The 27,128-nt window shown below is 40.2% G+C and overlaps 1 protein-coding gene across 1 annotated transcript in view; it reads right to left on the reverse strand.

Annotated features, from left to right (window-relative positions):
- Positions 1-27,128, reverse strand: part of lamc3 (laminin, gamma 3) — a 159,891-nt gene that overhangs the window by 118,033 nt on the left and 14,730 nt on the right. The window contains exons 3-4 of the mRNA XM_086301216.1: positions 8,748-8,878; positions 4,389-4,555 (exon numbers count right to left, since the gene is read on the reverse strand). Coding sequence (XP_086157342.1) covers positions 4,389-4,555; positions 8,748-8,878 — 298 coding nt within the window. The remainder of the gene's footprint in view (positions 1-4,388; positions 4,556-8,747; positions 8,879-27,128) is intronic.

The following is a 27,128-nucleotide window of genomic DNA, read 5'->3' on the forward strand; positions in this document are numbered from 1 at the left end:
TGATGCTAATACTATAATAAAACCTTATTAATGCTAAATAGCATGATTATTACTGGGTGCTACCCAACCATCTTTTTTCACAGCAGGAGTTTAGGGGGCCGAAATAAAATGTTAAGTATGTGATGTATCTACCTTGTTGTCAACCTCACAATAGGTATGCAACAAAATGATCACAGTATACAAGCTACAACGGGATCAGCAATAAATCAGTGGTTTAAAAAAAGGGATTTAAAGCATGTACCTACTGGAACAGCCTCAGGCTAAGCCACTTCCAACATCAAGCAAACAACAAAAAATGGTGAAGGCCCAAAGCAACCTGCCCAGGCTATAAATGATTTCAGTCTCAGAGGGGGAGAATCTTGATGAGAATGACGTTCCATTGCACTCCTGATACGCACGCACGCACGCACGCACGCACGCACGCACGCACACACACACACACACACACACACACACACACACACACACACACACACAGAGCAAATTGTAGCAAAAAGGTTTGTGTTATTTCTCCACACCTTAAGACCAAAAAAACCTAGCCAGGTAAAAAACAAAAACTAAACAAAATACAGTCTGAATTCAAGTTTGTATAAAAAAACCACACTAATATTAAAATTACTCATAAACACACAGAGTCACGTTCACATAATATTGAAAAAACTCTTGTAAAAAGCCACCTAAAGCTTCCATTTACCACCTGCTATTGCTGTTCAGACAACAACAGCAAAGACAGCGGTAATAATTGCAAGATTGTCACACTTTTCTTCCTTTTCTTCTTTTAAATGAGGCTCTAAATCTGAAACTCCCCGAACATTGTGCCCTGTAAAGATCATAAATTATGACTGATGGAACTGTGACAGTTTTTTTATGTTTTTATGGCTGAAATAAAGCTAAGAAGATAAAACAGATGCTTTTCTGTTAATCTGCAAAACAGAAATTAGTCATCTTATTAACAAACCATTTATTTTAATCAGCCTGCTGATATTACTGCGAGCCCTAATTCTATGTCAAACATGATCATCGTCACATGGTATTAAAAAAAAAAAAAAAAAAAGGTAACCATACTCTTTCTTTAAAACACGATGGGTAATGTGTCAAGTGTCATTTTATGTGGGAAGATTATGCAAATTTTCCCAATTGACCAAAGCATTGTGCTGACACATTCCATCCAGGGTCAGCACTGGGTTATTTGGAATGACTGTACTTGTGCTTATTCGTGTTGTTTTAAGCATTCTGGTAAATGTGGGTAATCGTTTACTTAACACTGCAGTGCTTTATCTTGTGCTGAAATGGAAAGCCTTTGAGGAATCTGATCCTTCATTCAAACCCATTGCGTGTGCTCACAAACAAAAACTGCAATGATTAAGAGACAAATTTAATAAATTGGATTTTCTGAGATGATCATATATGATATGAAGCTACAAGTTAATTATTGGAAAGTGAGCAGTAGCTTAAGTTTTAAATCTCTGGAATATGATTTACTATATGCAGCAAAAGACGTGACTGCAGAAAATAGGAAGTTAATTAATTGGGTGTCACTTGGTGTTTGTTTTAAAAAATTCATGTTTTGTCTTTATTATTGCCGTATTGTTAGCTTTCAAGAGTTAAAAAATCTTTAAAGGTCTCATCTGGTGCAGTTTATTTTCAGTTCTAAAAGATTATCTGTGTAAAAATATCAATTAAAAGAGATGCTTGACTCACCAGAGTCTTCTGGATGTTTTTTTGTTCATTTTTTCTTAAACTGACGTTGTATAATCTGGGTAGCTAATTTTTAAATGGGCCACAAACATAACTTTAATATCTTTGTGTTACTATGTTTTTGCTCTGTTAGTAGCAGCAGCTGCTGTGTGCTAATCAATTTATATTAAGATAATGAAAACCTTTTACATTAAAGTCTATTGAGAAACAAATTTCTGTTGTTATCATTTTAGCTTTACTACCTGCTGATTTAGAAAAAGTTGGAAAACTGGCTTACTACTAGTACCACTAGAAAAAACTAATAATCATTAAAAAAAATTTTTTTTTGAATAGCAGTCTTTAAACAATGACCACATCAATCACCATCATCATCAATAAAATGATGTGGCACTCTCTCTGCCTGTATGGGTTCCCTCTGCATGCTACAGTTTCCTCTCACTGTCCACACGCGAGACATGCAAGTTAGATTTACAACGTTTAGGTGTGAATAGGGGTGTAAATGGTTGCCTGCCTCTATAGTATGTGTCAGGCCTTTGACTGAATGCTGACCCGCAGGGTGTGCCCTATTTCTTGTCCAGTGTCAGCAGGGATAGATTTCAATCCATGGATGGATGGATGGATGGATACATTATACATCCACAATAAATGCAGAAAAATGTGTTTAACAAGAATACATCTAAATTCTCTGAAATGATCCATATTGTTAACACACGCCAGTCTACATGTTGCTATGAATGTTTGCAAATCCAAACACTGCCCTTGCTAATATAATGGGTTGCATGGCTAATAAATTACAAAATATATATAACACCCAATGCCTGCCAGTGAATCATATCAAAACTTACAGTGTTTTATGTAAAATTATCATAATTGAGGAAAGGACGTTTTTATGTAGTCATAAAACTGGAGATAAAACACTAAATCTTAAACTTTGTACTGCAGCCTATATTATTTTATAGCTCGTATAATAAGGCATGTTTTTTAGTTTATGGGGTAATATATTTTAAAGGAAACTTACCCTGTAAGTCCTTCATTTACAGACTCTAACAAGATTTTGCATCGTGGGCCTGCTTACAACCCACTTTGATCTTAAGTGGGCCGGACAAGTTTAATCCATGAGATATCTCAAAATAAGTAAAAGAAGAGTTACTTCAATAGACTGTCTCAGTTTTTCTACATGATAAAGAAACACTATAGTAAATGAAAGACTCAGCATGACTCTTTGGGCTTAAACTGTAAGAAATTCATGTGTAAAATTACTGAAAAGTCTGATATCTCATTGCCAAGACTGCCCTGTAATCATAAAGTGGCAAGTTTCTGTTCATTCAAAGAAAATTCTCATTATTGATTTAACTGTGTACACACTGTAAAACAAACAGACGTTTCTATAGTACAGGAACTTTTTTTTGTCATTTAATTGTTTATTTATTACTTTATTAATGTAGTATGAATGGCTGTGGGTGAGGTGTTTGTCAGTACAATAAGTTGTTTATGAAAATGCTGTTAATAGTCCAAAATTTATGTCCTCCTTCACATTTTCCACAGCTGTCCAGTGGGCCAGGTTGGAGTCTTTTTTGGGCCGATTCTGGCCCACAGACCTTATGTTTGAACCTCTTCCATTCGACAACACTACATATGTTTATGTAGACTGTCCAGCCTTTTGATGATGAAGTTTAATAAAATAATATTTTGTCAGAAATTAGTTTAAACACCAAAAACCCTGTTTTTTTTGTTTACATGACTCTGTGTATTTAGTGTATGTTGATTTTGATTTGCTGATTGTAAAAGCAGTGATTACTGTTTCGGCGTTGGCTGGGGCAAACTCAGTCAAAATGAATCTTCTGCCAGACAGAGATGAACAATTACAATGAGCATTTGGTTTTTTGCACTTTCGCATTCTCTGGTGCTTTTATAAGGTGTCTATAGTAATGCACAGAATTGATTAAGTTGGGTGCAGAAGTCTATTTAAGATGCCATCTGCTCGGAAGCAAGTGCAAGAGTAATTAGAGCAAGTCTGCTGCTTAATAGAATTCAGGGGAAAAAAAGAAGGGTTAATCGTCAGCAGGATTCAGCTGGAATGCATGGTCTGACGAGCCAAACCCGATAACACTCAGCTAAATCACATATACAAAAGCAACGGTGGGAGAATGCCTGCAAACATTTGTGCATATGAGCCAAAAATCAAATATACACAAATCTTCCAGGGATCTCTCAGCTGTTTGGCTCTGCAATCAGACAATTTTAAATACATCAGATTATTTCCTTTACTGGCAACTTTTGCACACAAAAATAGAAAAAAGAAAAAAAAGGTCATCTGCGGTGGCAGACGTATTGTTAAATTATGTGTAAAGCTGAGTTCAGCATAATAAAAAATCATTCAGCCTAGAGCATAATGAAGATCAGTAAAGTTCAGTGATTTCCACGAGGACTTCCAGACTACGTGCTTTTTATCCTCCCCAACAGTGATGAGTGGTTGTATTTACTAACTCGCACAATAAAAGACAAAAGGTGCATGTGAACATATCGAGATTTAAGAAATACTGGGGATTGATGTGAGGTAGCACACTGATGGATTAAGTGGGATCTCTGACAGCCTGAGAATGTCATTTGAATTTAACACTGGCACGTGTATTTTCCAGATGGCTGCACCCAGTGGGTTCACAGTGTCACCCTTGGATCAAGCTACTCACTCAAACACTCATTGGCAGAGTCCCCAGTGGCCCTGGCCCAGGGTCTATCCTGGTAAAAGGGGTGACATCTCTGGCAGTCGGCTCCCTCTGTGTGATGCTGGCAGGCGCAGACCAGGTTACCATGTTCTCGCTCAATGCACTCGCTGGCATGGCCGTTACACTTACATCTGAGGGAAACATCGATAGTTAGGTAAAGTCTGCATGTACAAGCTTTTGTTTGTCTCTGTTTTTCCTCCTCTTTTTACTCACACAAATTTGGACACAGTTATGCACACAGTGAATGAATTTGAAGGCGGAAGGAAAGCGGGAAGGTAGTTCCCCCGTAAGAAGTTGTCACTTTCTATTATCCTCCACCGATGAAAACGTGGTCTGGGGTGAGGCAGGGCTTTTATTCCCCTTCAGCAACTACACTTTTCAACTGTGTTAATATGCCACTAATAATACACTCACACTCACCCAGTGTATCAGAAACAGCAACAAGTGAGTGCAGTATCTCTAATATTGGTAACCAGTGTTGGTCAAGCTACTTATAAAAAGTAATCAGTAACTAATTACTGATTACTTCCCCAAAAAAGTAATCTTGATACCTTACTGATTACTTATTTTCAAAAGTAATTAATTACTTAGTTACTTAGTTACTTTTTAAAAACACGATTTACAACCTGAATAGGTGATAAAGCGATAGATCTTTCAGCCCGATTCTACTTTTTCTGCATAATCCATCATACAAAATGTAATCAAATGGAAAAGTATCTTTTTAAAACTTCTCTTATTAGTTTTAATCTTTTAACTTTATGCATCAAACAAAGATTTAATTATATGCAACATTCTCTGACTGGAAGAAATTTGTTCAACATTTAAACCTATTTTCTGCACATTCCAGCACATAAAAAAAAAAATTATATATATATATATATATATATATATATATATATATATATATATGTGTGTGTGTGTTTACACTGACTCTTTCAAATAGATGCAAGTAAAACACAGCAGAAAAGAAATAAAGTCAAAGACTAGCAGTCCTGTTGCTCTATTTTCACCTGTATAGCAGGCGGAGATTTGCCCTGGTGCAGGTGTGCCGCAGCGGTCAGTTGAAGACTCTCTGTGAATTTCCCATTACGTCGTAGTGCGCTCGGTGCTTGCTCGGAAGTTTAGGGGTTTTTTTTCGCTGTAAAAAGAAGTTTTCTTCCCACGCACAGCGCACACTAATGTTTTTGTCACTTTTTATGGAATCAAACTCAAAGTAAGGTCAGTACTTCCACGCTTTAAACGCTGCACGCTCATACTCTCTCCCGCACTCGATATATTATCCATTGTTGATCTGCACACAGCTGTTGTCACGAACGTCGCACTCGCTTACGTCACTGTCATGAGACATTCTCGCAAAAACGGTTTTAGTAACGCAGTAACGCAGCGTTCCTATGGGAAAGTAACAGTAATCTAATTACCGTTTTTGCAATAGTAATCCCTTACTTTATGCGTTACTTGAAAAAAGTAATCGGATTACAGTAACGCACTGTTGGTAACTGTGTTAGTATGTGCAAAAGCATTAACTCTATGCTTTTCTTTTTTTAATTTATAAATGAAATTTTGCGTCTTCAGTAATTATAATAACTTCCAAAATTAAAAGTCAATATTTGTGAGCTAAACGTGATTGTTTAGTTCAGTTTTCATAAGACTGTTATCTGCTAATTTCCTTCCCCTCTGCCTGTGGATTATTTCCTCTGAAGCATGATGACAGATATGCCTTCCTGTGTGCACTATTTCCTGGCAGTGTCACTGGGTTTGTCAAGTGGCTGTGACAGGGGTACAGGCACTTGTCGCTGAGTGGTAAGCTGTGTCAAATTTAGCCAGCTGTCCCAGAACCAGATGTATGCTTGCCTGAGGCTCACACCCATTCGTTTCCGTTGTCTCTGAGGTGCTTCCGATCTACATATTAGACTGCTAGAAGTGAGGTGTGAATTTGAGAGTGTTGATCTGAAATATACTGGCAGCATGTAATGTGTGCACTTTAAATTTTCTCATAGATATTTAGACATCTGTCTCATGAGCGGGTTGTTTCCAACATTACTTTATTTCGCTATACTCAAAATATATTCACTAAATTCTGTCTTCACATTGACAAAGTTAGACCCCGAAGCTTCCTTATATAACTTAAGCATACCCTGCTGACCACTGAGCACCTCCGCTGGAGCACCTGAGGTTAAGGGCCTTTCTTTGATGAGACAGAGGAAAGTGCTGTTTTCTCACTTTCCCGTCCAGGGTCCAAGGTTTTAACTAGCGACCTTCTGGTCGTAAGCTTGTTTTTCTTACCTTAAAGCCACCACAGCTCTTTTTGCACTATTGATATATTGTAGAAAACCTGGAGGATTTTTTAATAGCATTTGGCTTGCTGACTTGACCTGTAGCGTGTGGTGTAAAAACACGTGTACTTAGGCAGAAAGCACCAGTATATGGCTAATGGCCATGTGGCTCTCTTACCCACGTGCTGTGACATTGGTGGGTAATTTGTCATCCAGCTGAAAGATCCTAAGTGTTTATGACAGATGTCAGATCAACTTTGCGTTCTTTGTGAGGGCTTCATCTCAGCTGCTTAATCGTTTGGTTCTATCTGCATTGCCAAGGTGCAGCCTGGTCTTTGGTACCATGTCCCCTTTCATTACTATGAGTAATAAACCCGAGGATGTGGAAGGAGAATTGAGAATTATCTTGGTTTACTTTCATTTGATGCCAACTTGACAGGCAGAAAGCAGGACAGAATATAGGTTCAGCATGTTATCTTGCCATGGCCACACAGAGTCATGGTACAGTAAAAAGAAAGTTCTAAGGGTTTATGTATCAGGGCATAGTAAAAATCATCTTGTTCTTAGTAAGCTTTTAGATTAGGTAAATTCAAGCTCAGATGAATAAATACACTGTAAAATTATTTAATTAACAACATTTAAGAATGCAGAAGCAGTGTTTGAAAAGCTAAGCACACCCTTACTGCTTTCATAGAAATTAAGAAGGTAAGTAGCAGCCAGTTGTTGCTAATCAAAGGCATATGATGAATTGATCATCAGCAAAAGCAGAAATTTCGGCAGTTTGTGGGTCCAGAGCATTCAGGTGTGTGTTAACACAACGCTAAGGAGGAAAGACATCAGCTGTGATCTTACAGAAGCAATTGTTGTTGCCCATCAATCTAGGAAGCGTTAAAAGACCATTTCCAAACAATCTTAAGTTCACCATTTTTCAGTGAGAAAGATTTCTACAAGCCCACAACATTCAAGACAGTTGCCAGTCTCCCCAGTAGCAGATGCCCCAATAAATTCACCTCAAGGTCAGACTGTGAAAAGCTTATCTCAGACACTACAAGCCTCAGTTAGCATGTTAAATGCTAAAGTTCGTGACAAGAAAAAGACTGATGGCTTGATTGGAAAGAGTTGCTAGGAGAAAGCCTCTTCTCTCTAAAAGGAACAACACAGCATGGCTTAGGTTTGCAAAGTTGCATCTGAGAAAACCACAGGACCTCTGGAAGACTCGTCTAGTTTGTACAAAAAGTGGAGCTGCAGTGTTCCTGGTGGTGGAGGGGTGATGATTTGGGTTTGTTGTGTAGCCATAGGACCTGGACACCTAGCATTCATTGAGTCAACCATGAACTCCTCTGTATACCACGAGTGTTCTAGAGTTAAATGTGACATCTGACAACTTTAGCTTGGCCCGAATTGGATCATACAACAAAACATTAGTACTGACCATAACAGCAAATCTACAACAGAATGGCTGAAAAAGAAAAAAGAAAAATCAAGGTGCAATCAAACTTCAACCTGATTAACTGCTTTGGCAGCAGCTACAGGGAGCTGTGAATAAATGACTACCTAGAAACCTCAGTGAACTGAAACAACATCGTTAAGATGAGTGGACCATAGAAAAGGGTTACTGAATCATGGCATAGACCTAGTTTTTCAAACAGTGCTTCTGCATTTTGTTAAATGAATAGTGACACGGGATAATAAGCTAGGTGCACTTGTTCATCTGAGGTCGTATTTACTTCATTTGAAGACCTGCTAAGAACCAAATGCATTTTATCATGTCCTGATACATAAAACCTTAAAACTGATCAACTTATGATATACTGGGTAAAATCTGTGCTTTGCATGCCCAGCCACCTACCCGTAACACCTCAGCCAGGGAATTAGTTTACTTTAAAACACATTTGGCCATTTGGTACTATATAACTCCCTTAAAAAGAGATGCTAGTGAAGTCGAAAAATCAAAATTGCTTAAGCAACACTAGTTCCCAACATTTATTATTTCAGAGAGTATCAAGCATGGTGACATTGCTTTGGCACCACATTTTCTGGTGTCTCTTACCTGCCACCCACAGAGAAATCAGAGATGGCATAGAAGTACGAGCGCAGCACTTTAGCGTCCTTGAAAAACTCATCTCCAAAGGTGTTAAGCCTGTCCAAAGAGATGAGCAGGTCAGTGGCTGTCACCCATTCCTGGAAAAGAAAAAAAAGAGGAAATGATATGGGAAGAAGAAAAGATATACAGGGTTAGCCAAAAGGAAAAGAAAAAAAAATCAATGTAAGAGAACCATTGTCGGGAAGTCTGCTGGCTGCTGCCACTCTTGGTGACACAAGAAAGCAGACAAGAAGGTTGGCAAGAGAAAAAAAAGACACTGGGCTTCAGTTGAAAGGGGTAAAAGAGTGAGATATATAAAACAGCAAATGTTGACAGCAAAGAAAAGAGAGGAAGTTGGAAAGAAGATATGGTCAAGAAAACTACAGTGTAACAGCAGAGGGAGAGCAGATATGATGGGGAGATAATGAGTATGGTGTAAGAAATTGAGTTAATGTCACAAAGAGGGCTGAATAAAAAGGGGATTAATGGAGACTAAAGCTGAAATATGAAAAAAAAAAACATGAGAAAAGAGACAACATTGCAGCACTGCTTCAGTATAATGGATGGCACTTGGCAAAGCTCCCACCACTGATATGATTTAAGCTCTTCTGTTTGAGACTACTGCAAAGGTACAGGCAGGATGAAGCAAGAGTGGGAAAAGAAGGTAAAGAGGGATAACACAAACAGTGGAAAAGCTAACGGGAAGTACAATAGTGGGTGCAAGATAAAAGCGAGGCCAGGTAAAGAGAGAGCAAATGACGTTTTCTTTTCTTTTTTTTTTAACAGAACAACTTTAAAACAAATAGCTGGAGAGAAACTTTCTTTTTGTTTCTTGGCTAGTTTGGGACTCTGTGGGAGTCCTGAGGAAGCCTGTCATGCTTAATGTTTTGAAGCTTCTCCCCAGAGATGTCTTTGAAGTCTGGCAATGGGAGACAAGGAGATTGGAGCGGATGAGCCTCAGACTAAAAACATGTGTGAAGAGTTCATTCATTCATTTTTTAATCTCATGTACCATGCATTTTACCATCCATGCACCCCTTACCACATAGTACATTACTCTGCCAATTTTAGACGATTAAACATAAAACTGTGTCATTTACAAATGTCTTGTTAACAAATTCTGAAGTGAACGTTATACTTACATGACTGAATTACAGAAAATCTTTACAGACATGTATGCCTTACTGTGGATGTATCATTCAAATTTTCTGTAGTGCTGGAGCAGGTTTAACATATGATTGACATGTGCACCAACAACAGCTAAAGGTGTGTTGCTAACTGTAGGTTGCTTTTTAATGTTAATTTGCATATGCTGCCAACAACAGTTCTTTTTATTCTTTGAGTCTGTGTGGAATCATGGTTTTGGAGAGACCTAGTAAATAGCAAGACTTACTACTAAGCTCTTTTGACCATTTTTGGCTTCTTCTGGCAACATGATAGCATCATAACCATGTATACTATAGTCTTTACACGTGTACCGATTACGCACAGAACATGGGTGTGGCTTGAGGTTTCCCATGGTGTACCAAATGGCACATATACACATTGGTTGATCAGAAAAGTAGCCATGCTGTTGACTGACTGAATATGGAAAAGAACGAAATATTAATATTGTAATTTTATAAAGTGTACCTTTCTGTAGCTTTTTCCTCAACTGTTTCATAAATGGATGGCTCAATATATGTAAACATTTTCAGTAGGTTGTTCTTTAATAATTTTGATGATCTGGCCAGCCCTGACTACACTGGTTTTAAAATGAGTTTTGCATCCTCTGTATTAAAAGATCTGCGGACTGAAGAGTCTCTAAGAGTATAAAAAAATGGCTCCAAAAACACTTGATTGGAATCAATATAGTATCAGTGCACATTGAGAAAATTTCTATTCCTCTGCCTCTTCATAGTTAGCATGTAAAAAACCAGAGTAAGGTATTAGTCATGGTTCAGCAGAAGAAAATGGTTAATTGGGAGATAGCAAGAAATGGAAAAAAAAGGTGACATGCCTGAACCCTCTAAGGCTCTCTTCACAGGTCCCTTCTGTGATGTTTCTTAGTTTAAAATAGCCTGAGCAGCACTGCAGTAAAAGTTTATAACTAAATTATCTTTAGAGGAGCTGCTTCTGGGGGGCTTTCTTGTGCTGTCAGCAGGTCCAGCATCCTCCTATTTCAAAGGAGACAATCTTGGGATTTAGACCACCTGCGTGGTTAGTGCCTCCAGATCCAAGAGACATACTGCTGTGGCATCAAGTGGTCACAGTCCCCATTTTGAAGCATCTGGTGTGAATGCATTGCACATGCTCCTGATTGATTTTGCAATAAATGGTCTCAGTATGACTACCAAACGTGGGTCAGCTGTGTCAGTAAATGCTATAAAGAGGACTATTTCAACTGGGGTCAGCAAAGTGCAACTTGTGGTAAAGAATGTAAAAACCTGTAATTAACACTTCCTTTTTTAAGATTTTTTTTTCTTTTCTTCTAATTAGAGCAACCAACTGAAGGTTGTAACTGACAACTCAGAATTGCATCTGTCACCAGGCGAGGACAAACTCATTCACCTCTTGCCTGAAACGTCTCTTCATGTCTCTGTATCTTGTCTTCATATGTTCCTTTCCGCCAGTATTATCGTTCTAGTACACTTCAGATTTTCCATAGGGTTCTGTGCTTTTGCAACCTATTGAGGATATTTGGTAGTAAGAGTAACTAAAATGTGGCAGAACTGCGTGCATGCTATTGTTCTGAGACTTGCTTTATCGATTTTTGCCCCTGCTTGACTCGGCTCTACAGACTAATGTGCTTTGGGATGATGCTTTATGACCCTGATGCATTGAGAACACCGATGCTCATTCTTCACTTTGCAGTACGCTACCTGAATATGACTATATTTTCATCCGTGGCTTCTGACAGGAGCTGGGAGCACAGGGGATCAGATATGACAGAATATCACACATCCTCTGCAATATGCTTACAAAATGTCTTTGAATCTTCATCTTTTTCTACTTTGTCATCCATGATACGCTTGTCTAGAGTTGGCTTATCTCATGGGTGTGATGCCTTCATAATGTCCTTGTAATGAAAAAAAAAAACTCTCCCTGATGCACAGCTGACGAAAAAAATGTAAAAAAGGCCACATACATAAATGAAAACAAGCAGTCGTCTGAAAGTCTTTGAGTCTGTTGTATGAAATATGAAATATAGCATCTTGCACATTTTCTGTCACAAGGAAAAGATTTCTTTTTCTTGACTTACACTCAAAATAGTTGAAGGCTTCCTTAATGAAAACTGATGCTGAGAGTTTTCAAGCATGCTATTGTTTGTTTAAGGCTGCGGGGATAGCAATGCTAAACCCCACAGCAGAAAGGGAAACTGGTCATCTGCTGCTAATTTATCCACAAATAGGATATATAGTTTGTTGTTTTAATGCTTTAGGTCTGTTTTTGTCAAGTGGCAACCTCTAGGCTGAAAAGCATTTACAATAAAAATGCACACATTAAAAGAAAAAAGAAAAAAAGCTTTTGTCACTATCTTTTATTTTCCCCATTGCTGGAGCAGAACTGGGTTCAGCTGAGAATTAGCTACTAGTTCTGTGCTTGGCGTCACCTAAGCTAATTTGAGATATGCAAGTGAAATGTTAGTGGTGCTGGTGCCTGTTGTTGCATTTTAACGCAATTATCTGTCAAATAATACAGCTTTCTATGGGGTCAACTGTACTAAAAGGCCATCCAAGAAGCTTGTGCTTCAGCTATTTGTTTGTTATTTAGCTGTAATTAGGATTAGTCAGTATCTTTGTGATGCTCCTAGTTTACATAGTCTATAGATGCACTCTGTTTCTCAATCTTGCTAGCATTATTTGATAACTTAGATAAATATGACTTCAAAAAAAGAAAAAAGAAAGACAAAAAAAACAGCATCCTTAAAGGCACAGTTAAGGCTTCACAATGACAGGTATCAAAACTGAATGGTGACAGCACAGGAAGTACTGCCATATTTTATATACAGTCTACTGTGGAGAAACATTTTTATGTGATCAAAACTTTAGGGGCTACTGGACCAGCCGCTTTGTAAAATTAATAAGTAAATGATTAACACTACTTAGCAGTCATTTATACTGAAACACATGCCTTTACTACAGAGGGGCCAGGCTGGTATTTCAGTGATTTTAAATCCCAGCCTCCAACTCAACACACTCATAAATGATCAAATGCTTAAATTAATTCTTAGCATTTTAAAATTCTAACACACATTAAAAGCAAATACTCTTCCATTTATCATAGAGTACACGACCATTATTATACGGAAGAGTAATTAGTAATGCTCGGTAGAACAGTGTTAATTGTGTAAGAAAAAAAAAAGCAGATATAGTTCCAAATATCACTTAGTCTACTGAAAGGAAGTGGTTTCTCAGGGTTAATTAGTAGTCAGCCCAAAACTTATTATTTGTGCAAAGCACAGCAAAAGCTTAATTAACTTTGATTCTCACTCCCTTGGAATTTTAGTCCACAATGCTACAATGATGCTGACTTAGGCTCTGGCGCGTGAGAGTGGCAAAGAGCCAGTCCTTTGTCTAAGACAATAAGCGTGTAATGATCAAATGGGCAGGTTCACAGACATGTATCTGACCGCACATAGTAAAGTTGTTTTTTATTATTATTAACATACCACACACAGCTTTAAAATGCATCTTTGCTCAGGGGCTTACAACCTCCACCCTCACCTCTAAAATCTCTCTGGTCTTTTCTTCCTCCTTTTTTCCTCCACTTGTCTTCTTCTCTCCCTTCTCCCGTCTTCTTTCCCTGTTTACTTGAACTCTGAAGCCTCTGGCTGCAGGCAGTGACAGGAAAGGGAGCAGTGTCCCTCATTCCAAAGTTAATAACTTTTTAATTTAATTGCTTAAGTTCACTGTGCCCTCAATATGTATTTTTTCCCCTTTACTCATTGGCATTCAATGCCGGAGCTCCAATTTGCCACACAGCTTTCTAGAGTGTAAGAGAGAGAGAGGCAGAGAGACCGCGAGACACTGAAGGAGAGGGGATGGACTGGTGGCAGGGGAGACAGACAAACCGTTTTAATGGATGACTGAACAAATTAAATTTGAATTCATACAGCAGCTTTCATCTTCTGCATGATTATTGAAAAAAAAAGAGCTTTACAAACTTGACAACAAGGCTCTCTTTGAAGTAAGCCGTTACTTTAGGAGGTGAGTGTTATTTATTTCAAATAAAAATCTAAACTAGCAGTGAAAACACAGTCCATTAGATCAATGGTGTTGCAAAGAATGCTGTGTGTTTATATGTGGCATGTACACAAGTAAGACAAAAACACCTGCGCGTTTAAACGGCGTCTTAGTTTTTATTTCATTTTGCTTTGACCGCTCAAAATTGCAAGAGACACTTTCTAAAAGCAGCAGATGAGGCATGTGAAGTCTCTATATCAAGACCGCACACGCCTCAAAAACCGAGGCACAAGTAGCAATAGTGAAAAAGGATTAAGATGCTAATAAAACAGACAGAATGCAATTTCTGTTTTAAGCCTCATGAAAAATGCATAGCTCTGTACAGCCAATATGCAGAGGAAATGGCACACTGACATGGCGCATAGAAGAAGAGGAATCAGTTAATGCTCTGTTGACAGTCTCTTTGTAAAGTGTTTGTTTTCAACCCCTGACACAAGTGCCCAGCCTTTATGAACCTTCCAGGCAAAAGTTTCCTGAGGGGGGGGGTTTCCGAGGACAATTTCCAAGAAAAAAAGATACATTATATTTACAATGTATCCCTTTTCTTGAAAACTGTCCTCGGTTGAGATGTCTTCATGGTCCGGTGGTAAAAACAGTGTCAATAAGATGGACATTATATGGTAGACTATGGCCTATTTTGCACCTCCAGGGTATGCTTTTACTCCATTAGCTGGATCACTGCACATGTTTATAGAAATGCAATGTTGCTACAAACAATTCCGAAAATAACCGGGCAGTATTTGCTCGAGGCATTTACTCTGATTACATCAATGTTATGAAAAACACATTCTGTCTGAGCAATGGCATTAACAAAAGGTACTGAGGCTTGTTTTATAGATATGGTTTCACAGAGGCTAATCACTGATTACATTCGTGGTTTAATTTTTTTTTCTTCTACATTTCTGGGGGCAGGGGGTAGAAAATAAAGCAAGGTGAAGCCAAGTGGCGAGCTTACTGAAATGTTTATTTTAGATGTATTGCATGCTCCATAAGATTCTGTCACCTACTATATTTTTGATTGAATAAAGTCTGTGCTGCATTTTTCTGTACAGCACCTATCACGGTTTCAGAGAGACTATAGCCTATCTCAGCTGCCACAGGGTGAGAAGACAAGTCGCCACTCTGTCCCAGACATACAGACAACCATTCACTCTCAAGTTAGCGTAACCCAACTCCATGCGTGTTTTTGGACTGTAAAAGCCAGAGTATCCAAAGAGAACCCATGCAATCGGATTTGAACCCAGGACTTTCTTTTTAGACATGCTTTCAGAAGTTTGTAGCACATAGACAAATTCAAAGTGCAAGCTTTTATTATTTGCCCCATTGAAACCCATTTTAATACACTTTTTTATTTTTTTTACTTATGTGGATATATATGTGTATAGCATGTATTTAAGTATTTAGTAAGTTAGTTTAAATGTTTAGCAATAATTACCAAATGAAAAAATTACGTAAAGTTTATTTGGTTTTCCAAAAGAAACAGTTGTGATAACAGTAATTCAGGAACATTGTCACAGGCTGGGTCTCCGACCCAGCACTTTGAGCTTTCTTTGTATTGTTCTCATTTTTTGAGATGTTGTTAGTTTTGTGGTATTTCCTATTTGCCTTTAGTTTAGGCAGTTATTGTTCCTGGGTTTTCTGTTTGAGTTCTTGCATTATTCATCACGTATTTGGTATGTTAAGTTTGTATTGTCATGTCTAGTTTTAGTGTTTCCTGTTTTATTCTGACAGTGTCATGTGTTCTTTGGTCATTGTATTTAGTTTCACTCCTCCTGGTCCTGTCATTAGATTCATGTCAGTCAGCTGTTTCCTCATGTGTCGCCACTTCCCCTGATCACCTCATGTCTGTATTTAAGCCTTTTGTTTTCTTCATGCCATTGTCAGTTCGTCTGTTTATTCTCACCAGAGTCATAGTCATAGCCTGTTTATTTTTCCACCTCGGTCATAGTTATAGTTTTTGGTCTTAGTACCTTTAGTGTTTTGTTTCTTAGTGTTTTGTCAGTTCAGTGTTTTGTTTCTTAGTGTTTTGCCTGTTTGCTTTGGTCTCTTGGTTCATTTCCTGCCGTCATCGCAATAAAGGTTCACTTTTCTGTTAATCATTACTATTCCTCGTCATCATCTGCTTTTGGGTCCTGTTTCCGCACACATCGGCGCACCCCGCCATGACAAACATAGTTTCCCCATTCAAATTATAATGAATTTAAGTGGTTATAATCGATATTTAAGTCATAAAAATATAAAGGGCTATTTCTGAATCCCCATCTATCATCCTCTATATGCCTATATGTTGTCAATACATACAATGGCAGTAAGAAACACTTTTTTAATAGTTCAATATAGTATTAACATTACGTTTGCCTTCAGATCAATTCATTGACCTTGAAGGAGAGGTCAGAGGTGAAATGTGTGAGGTTTTTAAACCTTTATATGGTACTTTCCATATGTTGACAATACACACCACACTTGTAAGAATCCTAGTTTATAAATTATAAGGCTTTATGTCGATTTTCAACCAATAAATCATTAAGTTGACCTTAAAGACCTTTGTGCATTTGAGGCTAATTTTAATGGATTACTAACATGCGCCCACTCTACACCCCTGCAATGTTTTATCAGAATTCATTCTAAACTTTTTGAGCTATCATGTTTACAGATGCACATGTAATCATAGTGTTTACCATGGAAACTTCAATTTTGTCTGAACTAAGTAGTAATAAATACCAGGCCACCCTTTCCTTACTGTTTTTAAGTTATACCTGTAGTTTAGCCACTTGATGTTTTTAATCACCTATCTCTAACAACTGCATAGCAATTAAAATGTGTGTAGTTTTTTTCTACTACAAATTTACTACAAATTCCCTTAAATGAAGAATGTATAATTCTAAGACTTAACCCTGTGCAACTCTACAGATGACTTTTGTGTCTAGGGAGACTCTACGCTTTCTTAAACAAGTTGGAATCTTTCAGATGCGAACAATTCTAACCAAGTCGGTGCAACTTCCTTAATCCCAATGCTGTATTCTAAATGCATCACTGCAATCAAGCAGGACAAGCACAGAGAGTCCATGACAAGATCTTTGGCCTTTACTGGTCCTGTTTTTGTGCTATAATACAATCTAAAGCCTGTCTGAAATACTTCAAGTAAATCCTTCCCTCTCACATAGTTGATCTTGAAGAACTTTAGAAGTAAAACAAAGGCTGGAAATCTGTACATAACAGGCTAAAATGCCTGGTCAGTTAAAGGCTTTTCAATTAATGATTTTATTACTGCCACCTTAAAAACTTGTGGTACATAGTCTATTAATAATCGTTTTTCAATTGGCAGATTTTATTTGCTAGTTCAATGATAAGCCTTAATAGACATGTCTAATAGATATGTTGATGGTTTGGATTAAGTATTTATTGATTTTAGCTCAGAGTGATCAATAGGAGAGAAGCAATCAAAATAAAGATAGCATTTTCTAAAGTAGCTATAGTTAATGACACGTCTGTGACATTTGTGGGATGCCTTGGATTTTTTCCCCTTCTAGTAGTTAACATTTTCAATGTAAAAATGGCACCTTGTCTTTTACCTCTGTGCATCAGTAAAAAAGCAGCTTGTAAGCATTCACACAGGTGCTAAAATGTGAATGTTTTTCATTTGTATCCACATATGGCATTTTAATCATAGTCACACAAAGTGTGGTTTAATGAAGAGGCTTTAGGAGATGAAGGACTTCTTTAGAGTGTATGATTTCTTGAGATATTATTTTGCAAGGCTGCCAGATTCATAGACAACAACAGATGTGCTGTTTATACCGGGTACATAAAAACAGGATTTCTAACAATACAAGCCCTGCGAGTAGCTGTGAGTTTAGTCTTCTGGCTAATATTTGCTAATATTGATCAAACAGCTAAAGCTGATGGATCATTAATCATCAGTATTACAAGTATTTGTTTAAAATCTGGACACACTCCATGTCTGGGAAATGTTAACATATGTTAAAAAAGTGTTATAGAGCAAGAGGCAGGGTACACACCTGGAATCGCTAAAGGAGAGCAAGACGTGAGAAGACCATTTTAAAAAGGAAAATCTACTACTAGACTTTAATTTATTTCTGTTTAGTTTGTATACAAATGAATAATGAATCCCAAAACAAAACTCAAATGCTACCAGGCAAGACAAATCGTAAAAAGAAACTATGCATTTCCTGATAGTAGTCTTGATTCTGAAAGACAGCTATTCAATATTTGTGTTAAATGATGACAAACTTTAAGGGATTCTTTACAGTGGACATTTCAAATAACATACCTACGTGCATATACGCGCTTCCCTTCCTTGTTGCTGTCTCCTTCCTTTTTACGGCTCTTAATCCTATACTCAATTAAGGCATATTATGGGTTTGTAACTCTAACCACCAACGGTTTTATTTGCTTGTTTTCTTCCTGTTATAATAGTATTAGTAGCTCAAGCAGGAAGTAGCATGGCAGCAATAAAGAAACCTGTGCCCCACCATCTTTGTTTTGCTGATTCACTGTGTTGGAAAAAAAGCACTCCTTTGCATTCCACCAGCTTTGATTTAGCATCAAAGAGGATGGCTGATGTGTTTTTGTCTCTGCTCACTACACCCATCTGTCCCATCACCCTTAAAATAGAGAAGGAATGAGAGCTTGAATGAAAGAAATGGTGCAATTGATCCGTCTTTTATTCTAATGGGAGAACAGATCACAGTCAATTATGGGTCTTCTCATCTTGTTGTTTAAAACATGGCGGAGAGTGAATGGGGGGAGGTGGAATGAAGGAGAGCGGGTGTTTGGCAGGTCTGTTGAGAGATTTGCCACCCAATCTATGTATTCTTAGCTTATATTGATCCTGCGCTGCTCTATAATCAGTGGGTCGATGTCCTCCAAAGCATACTGAAATACAGCCAGCAAAACCATTAATAGTCAGGTTTTAATGTAAGTAACACCTGTATACCGAATACCTACCCCCCCCAAAGAAAAGATCTCATGTTGCTACATGGCTTTACAGTTTAAATAAAATCATCTTAAGGTTCAAGAGGCTAATGAGAAATGCCAGTAATCCACGTTGCTTGAAAAGGTAATTAAGCACTTTTTCTAAACAGTGACTGGTATGGTTAAAAAAATATTTTATATATACGTATACATACATATACATATACATACATATTAGGGGTGCAACGATACTCGTATCGATATTGAACCGTTCGATACAGTGCTTTCGGTTCGGTACGCATATGTATCGAACAATACAAAATTTGTAACTTTCCTTCTGACGATACTGTCTGTGTTGAGCGCTCAGTGAATCTGCGTTCGACTACTCCGCCTAGGCTGCACTGTCGAGCGCAGATCCACTGAGCGCTCAACACAGACAGCATCGTCAGAAGGAAGAGCGCAGGGCAAGCTAGCGAGACAGAAGTTAAGCTCTCCTTGCAACATGGCAAATTGAACCTCCCCCACCCTCATTCAGATCTGGCGTTTGAAATTATTTTGGTTTTCATGTGAGGTATGACCCTGAAGGTAAGCGCGTCATGGACTAAAGTAAAACAGTGTGTTGGATGTGCCACGCAATGCTCAATTACATGGGTGGGAACTAGTGTGTTAGCGCAGTTAGCTCGTTAACGTGTTGGCCGTCTAGCCCCACGCACGGGGCGATCAGGGGTAGCTCGTTAACGGAGATTTGCCGTGTTGTGGCGTTAACGTCATTTCAACGAGATTAACACTGACAGCACTAGTGGGAACACAACGAATATGACTGCGCGTTTACGCCGACATCATCCTAGTGCAAAGACAAGTGGAAGCAGACAAAAACAACAAGCATGCATGCTACAAACTTTACTCGAGTCATTTAGACAGCCGTTAGCACATGATTCTCCTTATGGGAACCTGATATGTTTAATATTGTGGCGAGCTCAGACAAGGAGGAGACGGAGGTGTCGTTTGGTCTTGCTTCCCGTGAGCTAGCCAGGGAGCACAGCCGTTTATTGACATCTGCAGAAGAACACTGCCGCTAGCTAACTGCTCAGCGCGGCAACAGCACAGCAACAACAACAACAACACACAGGGCGCCCTCTGACCCCGGAAGGACACACCGTCGCAGCGAGAGGGCGTCACCCGTCACTATGGCAACATGAACAAAACATAATTGTACAAACAGAACCCCGAACAGCCCTGACCCGCTACATAGCCCCCACCTAAAGGGTCAGTCGTCCCCGACGACCCCATTACCCCACACAAAGTCCTGCAAATGTCCAGGTGCCTTCTTTTGGCGCACCGGCCGGTCACGACCCGCGGGGGAAAAGTCACTCGGGTCAGAACATGGGGTGCCACCATCATCCCACTTCTGACACCAATGTGGCGAGCTTAGACAAGGAGGAGACGGAGGTATCGTTTGGTCTTGCTTCCCGTGAGCTAGCCAGGGAGCACAGCCGTTTATTGACATCTGCAGAAGAACACTGCCGCTAGCTAACTGCTCAGCGCGGCAACAGCACAGCAACAACAACAACACCACACAGGGCACCCTCTGACCCCGGAAGTTTCATTCTATATATTCAAGTTTCTTTCTATATATTCAAAAGATCATTCTATATATTCAAGTTTCATTCTATATTTTCAAGTTTCATTCTATATATTCAAAAGATCATTCTATATATTCAAGTTTCATTCTATATATTCAAAAGATTATTCTATATATTCAAGTTTCATTCTATATATTCAAAAGATCATTCTATATATTGAAGCTTCATTCTATATATTCAAAAGATCATTCTATATATTCAAGTTTCATTCTATATATTCAGACTTTGGTTGCAATATATATATATAATATTTTCCTAAAGGGCATTCCATAATATATATATATATATATATATATATATATAAAACAAAAACACCCAGCACGCCCCTGCGGGCGGTTTATCCTTCAAGCTCGGGTCCTTGAAGCTGCTATATATATATATATATATATATATATATATATATATATATATATATATATATATATATATATATATATATATATATATATATATATATATATATATATATATATATATATATATATAGCAGCTGGATAGCGTATTGGTTAGACTACACGCCTTTGGAACAGAGGATCGCAAGTTCGATTCCTGCCTGGGGTGTCTGTATCCAGTAAGGGTCCTAAGGCTAGACCCCCTATGCTAAGCAAGCCTACCGCAGACATGAGCGAGACAGATAAATATGAAGGCATGCCGGCTCGGACGTCGCCCGGATCAACAAGGTCCGCGTCAGGTGTTGAGGAACCAGGGCACCCTGACGAAAAGTGGGCTACTGGAACAAGAAGGCATCGGTGGGCAAGGGACGAAAACAGGGCGTTGTTGGAATGCTACTACGCAAGTAACCCCGGCGGAAGGGGCTACATGAATAGGATGAGGGACCTATGGATTCTTCGATACCCAACATCCACAATGACGGCGAAACAACTAGTAGCTCAGTGTTCCAACATTCGAAAGAAGGGACTGCTCTCACAGCTAGAGATTGACGAGGTACAACACAAATGCTACGGCAAGGAGGAGTCAGGACGCCAGGTCAGGGGGGAGATATCATCACCCCCACCCGAGATTGGGTACATAGCCCCAAGTGTGATAGGGGAAGGATCGTTGAGTGCGAGAGGAACTGACCTGAAAAATAGGATCATGGCCAAGCTTGAAACCTGGATCCCCCGTAGCCGGTTACCAAGATTACGTGAAGTACCTAAGATATCGGCTAAGATGAACAGGCACATGGGTCAATACATGAGCGGGACACAGAAAGGAATTGGCAAGAATACCAGAGGCGCAAAACACCAGCTACTGGTAGACAGAACAATCAGCCGAGACTGCAAGACCAGACTGACCAACCTGTGCACTGCCTGGATTGATTACAAGAAGGCCTATGACTCAATGCCCCACAGCTGGATACTGGAATGCCTAGAATTGTACAAGATCAATGGGACCCTAAGAGCCTTCATCAGGAACTCAATGGGGATGTGGCGTACAACACTAGAGGCCAACTCCAAGCCCATAGCACAAGTCACCATCAAGTGCGGGATCTACCAAGGAGATGCTCTGTCCCCACTGCTGTTCTGCATAGGCCTGAACCCCCTCAGTGAGATCATTAACAAGACTGGCTACGGATACCGACTACGGAACGGAGCAGTTGTCAGCCACCTCCTGTACATGGATGACATCAAGCTGTATGCCAAGAGTGAACGAGACATCGATTCACTGATCCACACTACCAGGCTATACAGCAATGACATTGGAATGTCGTTCGGACTGGAGAAGTGTAGTCGGATGGTAACAAAGAGAGGGAAGGTAGTCAGAACTGAGGGGATTGAACTACCAGAAGGAAACATTGCAGACATAGAGGACAGTTACAAGTACTTGGGGATCCCGCAGGCGAATGGGAACCATGAAGAGGCCGCTAGAAAAGCTGCAACCACCAAGTACCTGCAGAGGGTCAGGCAAGTCCTGAGGAGTCAGCTGAATGGTAAGAACAAGATCCGGGCCATCAACACGTACGCCCTGCCCGTGATCAGGTACCCTGCTGGGGTAATAGGCTGGCCAAAGGAGGAGATAGAAGCCACTGACATAAAGACAAGAAAGCTCCTTACCATGCATGGAGGGTTTCACCCCAAGTCCAGCACCCTGAGGCTGTACGCTAAGCGGAAGGAAGGGGGCCGGGGACTGGTGAGTGTCAGCACCACAGTCCAGGATGAGACAACGAACATCCAAGAATACATTGGGAAGATGGCCCCAACTGACCGAGTGCTCAGTGAATACCTCAGGCAGCAGAAACCCAAGAAAGAGGAGGAAGAGGACGAACCATCATGGAAGGACAGAGCCCTGCACGGTATGTACCACCGGCAGATAGAGGAGGTGGCTGATATCCAGAAATCCTACCAGTGGCTGGACAAAGCTGGACTGAAAGACAGCACAGAGGCACTAATCATGGCAGCACAAGAACAAGCTCTGAGCACAAGATCCATAGAGGCTGGGGTCTATCACACCAGGCAAGACCCCAGGTGCAGGCTGTGTAAAGATGCCCCAGAGACAATCCAGCACATAACAGCAGGGTGCAAGATGCTAGCAGGCAAGGCATACATGGAACACCATAACCAAGTGGCCGGCATAGTGTACAGGAACATCTGTGCCGAGTATAACCTGGAAGTCCCGAGGTCAAAATGGGAGATGCCCCCAAGGGTGGTGGAGAATGACCGAGCTAAGATCCTGTGGGACTTCCAGATACAGACGGACAAAATGGTGGTGGCTAACCAACCGGACATAGTGGTGGTAGACAAACAGAAGAAGACGGCCGTAGTGATCGATGTAGCGGTTCCGAATGACAGCAATATCAGGAAGAAGGAACACGAGAAGCTGGAGAAATACCAAGGGCTCAGAGAAGAGCTCGAGAGGATGTGGAGGGTGAAGGTAACGGTGGTCCCCGTGGTAATCGGAGCACTAGGTGCGGTGACTCCCAAGATAGGCGAGTTGCTCCAGCAGATCCCGGGAACAACATCGGAGATCTCTGTCCAGAAGAGCGCAGTCCTGGGAACAGCTAAGATACTGCGCAGGACCCTCAAGCTCCCAGGCCTCTGGTAGAGGACCCGAGCTTGAAGGATAAACCGCCCGCAGGGGCGTGCTGGGTGTTTTTTTATATATATATATATATATATATATATATATATACACACATATATACATATAAAACTGGGTCTTATATATAAGACCCAGTATAGTAAAGCTTGTGTACTTTTGAAATGAATTACAATCAACACAAGTAATTAGAGGCTTAAGTTGTCAAAATGAGAGTTGCACACCTGCAGCGACAACTCATTAAACGGTAAATAAATAAACGATTGATTTATTTAACTGGTGAAACATTGTGTAATAATCTTATTTTGCATTACTGCAATTTTCCACAGCAGTGGTCATTAATTGAATTAATTGAATCATAATGTGTATGCAGTAATAAGAACAAAAGTATTGCGCTCTACTTCACTAAGCACGGAGTAGGCATATCAGAGGAGGGGGTGGGGGAACCAGGCAGGCAAGTCGAGCTACACGGCATCACACCATACACACAAAACATACCCCACTCTTCTGCTCACATCATATACCAAGCACACCCTCTGAATTTAAGCAGAATCTTTTTCCCCCTCTGACATGTCAGTGGCACTGTTGCCTTGCTTTGCTGCCTCCTGTTTCAATCAATCCACCGCCCCAGCATACACCTGTAGGCTCTGGTGGATATTTACTTATCACTCCCCTGGTTTTCTGTGTAGTATATTTGTGAGCTTGGAGCCTAGATGCAGAACTCTAAATGTTTTCTGCTGCTGATATGAATCAATCATTTTAAATGGGAGCTGCCTGACTGCATTGATTGTGTGGAATCTTACTGGGAGATTTGGCCCAAATTAGTTTGTACACATAAAATTAATCATTAAATAAAGTGGATCATATTTTGCATACTTCCCTAGTTAAGATTTAATGCTCTGAGATACAGTAGACAACATTACAGGCTACATGAGAAAAACGGAAAACTGTTGAATACAATAAACTAGTATACAGTATAAGCCGGTGCTGACTGACATACCCTTACAAACCTAACTTGTTTTTCTTTTTACGGATGGAATCCTGTTAAGCCTTTTTACACACTAATGCAATAATTGATTGATTTTTCTATTCAGCTGGTCACAGTGGTTCCACATATACAGCACTCTGGGAATTATCACATAGATGTTGACTGAGGAAGAGACACCAGAATCAAAAGTTGCTTTTTACTGATGCTGTTCCTCTGAGACAAGCTGTAACTGTGGACACACCTGTGAGTCAAACTTTGCAAGACAGACAGATACAAGAGTTTGTGTGTGAATGAAAAGAAAACCAGTTCAATCAATAGACATTATATACTGTATACTCATAGGCTACCTGTTTCCCTGCACAACACAAATCTGATCAGCCAATCAGATGCTGGCAGCTCAGCATATTTAGCCATACGGACATGATGTCAAGATGTCCTGCTGATCTTCAAACGAGCATGAGAATATGGAAGAAATGTGATTTGAGTGACTTTGAACATGGCGGGGTTGTTTGCCCTTTAGTGCAAACTGAGCATCATTAAATGCCACATGCATGAGTATTGTTACTGTGTCCATCCTTTTATGAACACAGTGTACCGATCTTCTGATGGCTGTTTCCAACAGGATAATGCACCATGTCACAAAGCAACAACCTGAAACTAACAAGGTGTGCCTAATAAAATGTCCAATTTCCTGAAGTCTACACATCTATATGCCTGTGAAGGTTCTCAGTCATCCATGTCATCGTAGTCAAAGGAGCTTGCAAAGAAAAGCGTCTGGACTTCTTTAAGTTGCTTGAAGACGTTTCACCTCTCATCCGAGAAGCTTCTTCAGTTCTAAGGTCAAATGGTGGGAAGTCCCAGATTTAAACCTAGTGGGAGTATCCCCCCGCAGAGGGACAAAAGGACCCCCTGATGATCCTCTAATCGCCTGAGCCAAGGTGTGAAACTGGGTGTGGGTCCCAATCAGCCAGGGTTTCGGGTGAGCTCATTGTGAAACCTGGCCCCACCTAATCATGCGAATTCCTGAGATCAGATGGCCAAGGATGTGAGTGGGCGTTAAGGCATCTGGATTATAGATGGCAGAGAGTTGGTGTCGTAAACCACCGCCTCTGTTCAAAGATGGTCGCTCACAGTGGACATAGATGGCTTCTTTCACTCCTCTTTCAAACCATCTGTCCTCTCTGTCCAAAATGTGAACATTGGCATCCTCGAAAGAGTGTCCTTTATCCTTAAGATGCAGATGGACAGCTGAGTCTTGTCCTGTGGAGGTGGCTCTTCTATGTTGTGCCATGCGCTTGTGAAGTGGCTGTTTGGTCTCTCCGATGTAGAGCTCTGGGCATTCCTCGCTGCACTGTACAGCATACACCACATTGTTAAGTCTGTGTTTTGGAGTTTTGTCTTTCGGGTGAACCAGTTTTTGTCTGAGCGTGTTGCTGGGTCTGAAATGCACCGGGATGTCATGCTTGGAGAATCATCTCCAACTCAGCCGCAGCTTCATCTGTGACTAGCGGAACTTTCAAACAGCCGGTCTCTGCATTAAATGGGTCGACGAGGAACGTAATCTGTGGCCTTTTCAATTGTAGATCATGGAACCGGGTCACAAAGCGTTCGTGCAAGTTTTCAATCAGCGTTGCATATCTGGCTCTTTGCTTACTCAGGGCAGCGCTGGCGACTTGCCCGCTGGCTTTTAGCAGAGTGGAAAAATGCGTTAAATCTCCCTTTTGAATATGTGTCTTGAACAGCTTCAGTTTGTTGACAAACACAAAAAACACACTTTGCACCAGGTCAGGCAGCATTTTTAACTTACCCTGCAGGGTCAGGTTCAGTCTGTCCAAGTGACACAGCATGTCGACCAAAAAGGCCAGATCCATAATCCACTTGAGGTCCGAGAGCTCGGGATAGTCCTTGTCCTTCTCTTCCATAAACAGTTTCACGGCATCCAAAAGCTCAAAGAAGCGAGAGAGTACCTGGCCTTTTGACAGCCACCTCACAGTGCAGTGCAGCGGCAGGTCACCTGGAAGCCCTTGGTCCAGCTCAGCGATGAGATTCTTGAATTGCCTGTGGTTAAGCGCATGTGTGCGGATATAGTTGACGATTTCCATCACAGGCTTCATGACGTTACCTAAATTCAATGATTTAGACACGAGTTGCTCCATGTGGATGATGCAGTGGAAATTCCAAAAGTCAGGAATAGTTTGGTCAGCTTTGCACAGCCCACAAGCCCGTTCACAGATCCCATCATGGCTGGTGCTCCATCCATGGCTATTGCATTTAATTTCGTTATGGGCAGATTTGCTTTTTCAAATGCAGCCATCGCGGTTTCTTTCACATCTATGCCACGGGTTCAATATCCAGGAGTTTTTCTTTGATCACACAATCGTTTGACACAGACCGTGCAAATATTGCCAACTGAGGCTTGTCTTGTATAACACAACTCTCATCCAATGCCACATCAAAATACTCACATGCTTGAAGGTCAGAGTGTAACTGTGATTCAATAGCCGTGTTAATGTCCGATATT

The sequence above is a fragment of the Aulonocara sp. 'chitande type north' Nkhata Bay genome, linkage group LG7 (genome assembly GCF_057382095.1).
Source record: "Aulonocara sp. 'chitande type north' Nkhata Bay isolate Kocher_YH1m ecotype deep benthic linkage group LG7, A_spYH_male_GT1.1, whole genome shotgun sequence".
In the NCBI taxonomy this organism is placed as follows: Eukaryota; Metazoa; Chordata; class Actinopteri; order Cichliformes; family Cichlidae; genus Aulonocara; species Aulonocara sp. 'chitande type north' Nkhata Bay.